At 39.1% G+C, this 5,790-nt stretch overlaps 1 protein-coding gene across 1 annotated transcript; it reads left to right on the top strand.

Annotated features, from left to right (window-relative positions):
- Positions 1-3,692: 3,692 nt before the first annotated feature.
- LOC311055949 (GTPase IMAP family member 9-like) lies at positions 3,693-4,570 on the top strand (the record flags this gene model as incomplete). Its single annotated transcript, XM_084072250.1, has 2 exons — positions 3,693-3,729; positions 3,861-4,570. The coding sequence occupies 2 exons, from the start codon at positions 3,693-3,695 to the stop codon at positions 4,568-4,570; spliced, it is 747 nt and encodes a 248-aa protein (XP_083928376.1).
- Between the last annotated feature and the right edge of the window lie 1,220 nt (positions 4,571-5,790).

Raw genomic sequence — 5,790 nt, 5'->3', positions numbered from 1 at the left:
GTGAGCTTAGATCTGCTATTTTCAAATGGCTAATATATAGGGCTGAAGTGGTCAATGTATGTTTTGTAATAATCAAAATCTACAAAGTAACTAGTAACTAAAGTTTTCAAGTAAGTTTAGTGGAGTAAAAGTTCAATATTTGCCTCTGAGATGTAGTGGAGTAGAAGTAAAAGCACTGAAAATAATAAAATAAATACAATGCCTTCATTTGATATCAGTGAAAACATAGAACAACAAGGTGTAGGCTGAAGCCTTAGCTTATTGTGTTTACCCTTTGAATAACTATCAAAGGTAAGGAGAATACTGGGGGGGGGGGGGAATCCCCTGGATTTACATTACAGAAAGAACTAATAATTAAGAGTTAAACCGACTTTCTATCAGGGTAGACATAAAAGACATATTGATTACAGTCGAAAGGGCATTGATAAATGGTTTGATAGGAATACGTTCATGGTTTAGTGGTGTTACTGCTGATTATGAAACTAAACTGAATTTAAATGGAGCTGCAATTGAAAGAGTAAATTAAACAGAAATATTGGGTGTGATTATAGCTCACAAACTCTGAGATCACATATCAAATATCAAAGGTAAACAAGCTAAATCTGTTGGTATTCTGTATAAAACAAGGGAATCAGAAATGTTTGCATAGGTTTCACTTATAGTGCCATACATGTCATATTGTGTTGAGGACTTTTATTAGAAGAGCTCTTTTCTTTTTATATGGACCCATGGGTCTGCAATAAAGATTATAATAATACAAAGTGCAGGGGGGGTGGGGAGGTTGATCTTTGTCACTGCAGATACTCCTACGGGCAGTGGTGGAAAGTAACTAAGTACGTTTACTCAAGTAGGCTACTGTACTTAAGTACTTTAAGTATTTCCAATTTTCAGTACTTTTATTTCTACTCCACTAAATCTCAGAGGCAAATACAATTACACTACAATTACTTGAAAACTTTAGTTACTAGTTACTTTTTATAGATTTTGATTATTATTACAAAACATGCATTACCCACTTCAGCCCTATACGTTTCAGCCATTTGAACATTGCCGATCTACAAGCTCACAATGTGTCGCGATGTGATGCGACACATTGTGAGCTTGTAGATCTGCTGTTTTCAAAGGATTTTTATACATTTTATACATTTGAAAAGTGCTCTCCTGGGTAAAGTTGTGAAATGGGATTCTGCGGAATGAGTACTTCCTACTTTCGGTACTTTAAGTACATTTTGATACCAATACTTTTGTACTTTTACTCAAGTCAATTTTAAAATCCGGACTTTTACTTGTAACAGAGTATTTCCACATTGCAGTATTGATACTTTTACTCGAGTAAACAATGGGAGTACCTTTTCCACCACTGTCCATAGAGACACACGGCCGGAAACGGAAGGCCTACAAATTCACGCCCACTTTTGACACTCGGGGTCCGTTAGAACGATGAACTGCAGCTCTCAGTGCAATCTCTATGAGAGGCATTGTAAAATACCGTAATTTCACTGGTTAACTACTGAGGCTGTAGAGATTTTTTTTGTGTTCTAATAAACTGTCCCATTTGTTTAATTCATCCTTTTTAATGTCCCATATCTGTCATCTCGATATACTACCCATAATATACTATAATATACTCCATCAGTATGTCAAAACTGCTATCATCGGAGATCTATAATTTAAGTGGTCGCACGGTATATACGTCACGGACGCATCCCTTGAGGTTTTCAATACCCAGAAAACTGGCGAAAGTGTCCGTTTTCAATATGTTTTGGTCATGATCTCTGGAACAGAAGGTCCAATCTGCTCAATTAAAGCTTGTTGGATGCGTGACTTTGAGGTCATTAAGCACGCAATGACACATTTTCGGGTTATTATTATTATCTTTTTAGGGGAGGCGAGATCTTAGTTGGGCAGGCGACCGCCTGTCCTGTCTCTACAGTGGGTACTAGTGATGCGCGGGTCGGGTTTTTTCATGACCCGCCCCGCCCCGCGACGGAACCCAACCCGCCTCAACCCGCCCCGCGAACCCATATATAAATCTATGGCTCAACCCGCCCCGCGACCCGCGATTTTTTTTTTAATTATGTAAAATCATGGTTAGAAAATAATCCCCAAGTGTATTCAAACTGTTTCATTGTTATTATTCTTATTCTTATTAGGAATAAAGACAAAACAAGAGCATGTGATTTTTTTTTTTTTTTTGCGTGTGAGAGCGGCTGACCCGCTCACCCGCAGCCCGCATAATTGCCTCCGAAATCCTGACTTGACCCACCCGCGCCACGGGTTGACCCGCGGGTCCCGCGGGTTACGGGTCAACCCGCGCATCACTAGTGGGTACACCACAAGCCCCCAGAGTTGCTGAGAAACATTGAAGCCGCCACCCCAGTGGCCAAAGCTGGAACTGCAGGCGGGGAGAAATACATGCACTAGCAAAACATACTGAGAGATATTTAAATATATAGATATACATATGTAAACTTCTTATACGTAAATACATATACATTTACATATACATAGGCATCTCGATTGTATTTAATAAATATCTCGCGTCCGGCAGGCTTCCGGGTGCTTCAAAACGCCACTGAGCACATTCATTGAAATGATAGCTGGGGGCGGGGCAATCCGCCCTCTAATTATATTATACCTCTATGGTACACCACTGGTCAGCGCTCGGCGCTCGTAAAGACAGTGATGTCACTCAAATGCAACAACTTGTCTGTCTGCCGTCTACCCTCTGCTGCTAACATTATGGGTAACTCGTTAAAGTGGCAAATTAAATGTGAAACACATCAACTATTAAGAAAACAAGAAGATATGTTGACAAAGACACTCCATATATTTGGAAACATATTTTTATTTAAATCAATATCGTCTCCAGTTAATGTAGGAATATTTCAAAAGTAGGCTAACTCTCATGTCCTCTCATAGGGAATGCATTGAGAGCTGCAGTTCGTCGTTCTAACGGACCCCGAGTAGCGGCGCTAGCTCAAAAGTGGGCGTGAATTTGTAGGCCTTCCGTTCCCGGCCGTGTGTCTCTATGGGATGGGGAAGGGGGCGGTGCCTTACTGGCAGGTGAGCCAGTAAGGTACAACAACAGTAGCATGCAGTGGGAGGAATGAATTGGGACAACGACTAAATTGGGAGAAAAAAGGGCTAATAAATAATTAAAACAAATTATACAATCAAATAGAATATTTATAAATATGCACATCTAGTGTAGCCAACATACTTAGAGGTTTCAACCAATATGGCTGTTTTATTTGTTGGTTTAGATTGAGTTTAGCATCTGTCCTCAAATGCAGATATATTGCTATAGACCACCGAAGTCTGACGTAATTTACGCATCCTTTGTTTGTCTACCTGGTTTGCGGTTTTCCACCCCCATTCTGAATCCCATAGACGTATTTAATATTGCGTCAAATAAGAACTGTGTTCCAAAAATAAACAAATGATCCCGGCGTTTTGACTCTTATGGATATGAAGCATCAACTGACGGTGAGAAAACGCTAATGTTACTTCTGCCAAATTATTAGTTAAATTTTCGCCAGAAACAGACTGTATCAAATATAAGTGACTGATTATCATAAACGATACAGAACCTCCCGATAACCCCCCCCCCCCCCCCCCCTCTCTCTCTCTCTCTCTCTCTCTCTCTCTCTCTCTCTCAGAAAGTAAGAAAATAAACCTGAAAAACAGAAATGAGTGAAGATTCAAGCCGCAATGAGGGAGGTGAAGGTATGTACAGTATCTCACCAGGAGACAAGGCACATTTCAATATGTTCTTTACCAACAAAAAGCCAGGAGGAAATCTTTAATTCAAGCCTCAAGTGTTTACCATCCATAACAATATCATTTTAATTCACCAGCTCTCCTAAAAAATGATAAAGAATATCGGATCGTGCTGGTTGGGAAGACTGGAGTTGGAAAGAGCGCCACTGGAAACACCATCATGGGTTTTAAAGCTTTTGAATCAAAGGGCGGCGCTGAATCTCTGACAACGAGCTGTAAGATAGCCACAGGTGTAGTGGATTTTAGAAATGTTACTATCATTGACACACCAGGCTTGTTTGACACCAGGTGTAGCGAAGATACAACTTTTCAAGAGCTTGAGCAGTGTATTAGTTTAGCTGCTCCTGGTCCCCATGTGTTCCTGATCGTGGTATCGTTAATGGGAAGATTCACAGAGGAGGAGGAAAAAAACGTGCAAATGATTCAGAAAACTTTTGGTGAAATGTCCAAAAAATACACCATGATCCTCTTCACCTGTGCTGACCGGGTTGATGAAGATGAAACAGTTGAAGGCATTTTGAATGGTCCAAAACTAATGGAATTAATCAAAAAATGTGAGGGTTACTACCATGTCTTCAACAACAAAAACAAGGATCCCTCTCAGGTCATTGATCTGCTGGACAAAATCAACAAAAGGGTGTTGAAGAATGGAGGAAGCCACTACACCAATGGGATGTTCCAAAAAGCAGAGGAAAAAAAACAGGCAAAGAAAGAGAAATTACGTAGAGAGGAGGAAGAACGGAGAAGAAAAGATGAGGAAGACATACTAGGCTGCTGCTGCTGGTGAAACCTTCCTCATGTCGCCAGTTGATAAACAGGAGAAAATAGCAAATTCAATTAAAAAAAATGTGTTGTGTTTTTCGTTTTTTTTCCATATTAACACAGTTCGAAAGTTGAAGAAGGTTTGTATTGCAAAAGATAGTCGTTTTAGAATCATGAAATGGTTACATTTGTATGGCAAAGTAGGCTGCTTTTGTGTGAGTTTGTGTGTGTGTTTGGGGGTGGAGAGACACTTGGCCGAGATTTTGCATAGTGGTTTCGATTGGTCATAGCTAGGCATTGTACACCGGTTTCACTGTCTGAGCACCGCCTATCTTCACACGATGAAGTGTTGCCAGGTATTTATTATATTAGCCCCCAAGATTTTATTTGAAAATAGAAGATCTACAAGCTCTGTGGCTCTTTGTGTTAGGTTGTTCAACCAATGCTGCTATCATAAGATGACAGCTTTAGTCTTCAATATTAAGACATCTCATCTAAAAACATATTATCAACATACATGATACATACACACAGTACAGATTGTAATAATAACAATCCTGGCATGACATACCCAGGCATTGTACCCACGCAAAATGTTGACTAAAAGTGCATGTGTCCAACAACAACATACATGCTTTTTGGGGTTTATGCAATGCCACAAATCAATCATCCCTGTCAGTGTCACATTCTTTTTCTGTTTTGTTCTTTATTATGGGGTTAGAACAGACTCAAAATTATTTGTATCCGTGAAAGCAGATTTGTACTCGTAGAGGCAATTCGCAACAAACAGTCTGTAAGTGTAAATCAGATTTGTACTTGTGAAGTGCAATTCGTAACTCAAATATCAACATTTGTAACTCAAATATCAACATTTGTAACTCGTGTATCAACATTTGTAACTCGTGCATCAACATTTGTCTGTCAACTTATACATTTTAGAAGGAGATTTATTTGTGACTTTCCACCGATTTGTTTGAGTAATTATGAGGCTCTTTTACCACACTGTTTTGTCATATGATTCGTAACTTGTAAAAAATAAAATCACCTATTTATGCAGAGTCATTTGTATTTGTGTATCTAAATGTACAACTCGTAAATCAACATTTGTGTGTCAACTTAAGACATTATAAACGCAAATGTAGCTGTGACTCATTTTGAGACCATGCTGGTGTTCAAACAGTCTCATATATATTCGTATCTGTAAATAAGATTTGTAACTATTTTCACATTTGTAACTCAAATAAC

The sequence above is a fragment of the Gymnoscopelus microlampas genome (assembly GCF_963454915.1).
Source record: "Gymnoscopelus microlampas genome assembly, chromosome: 2".
Taxonomy (NCBI): Eukaryota; Metazoa; Chordata; class Actinopteri; order Myctophiformes; family Myctophidae; genus Gymnoscopelus; species Gymnoscopelus microlampas.
Note: the sequence above shows the minus strand (reverse complement) of the source record. Positions and strands in the feature narration are given on the sequence as shown.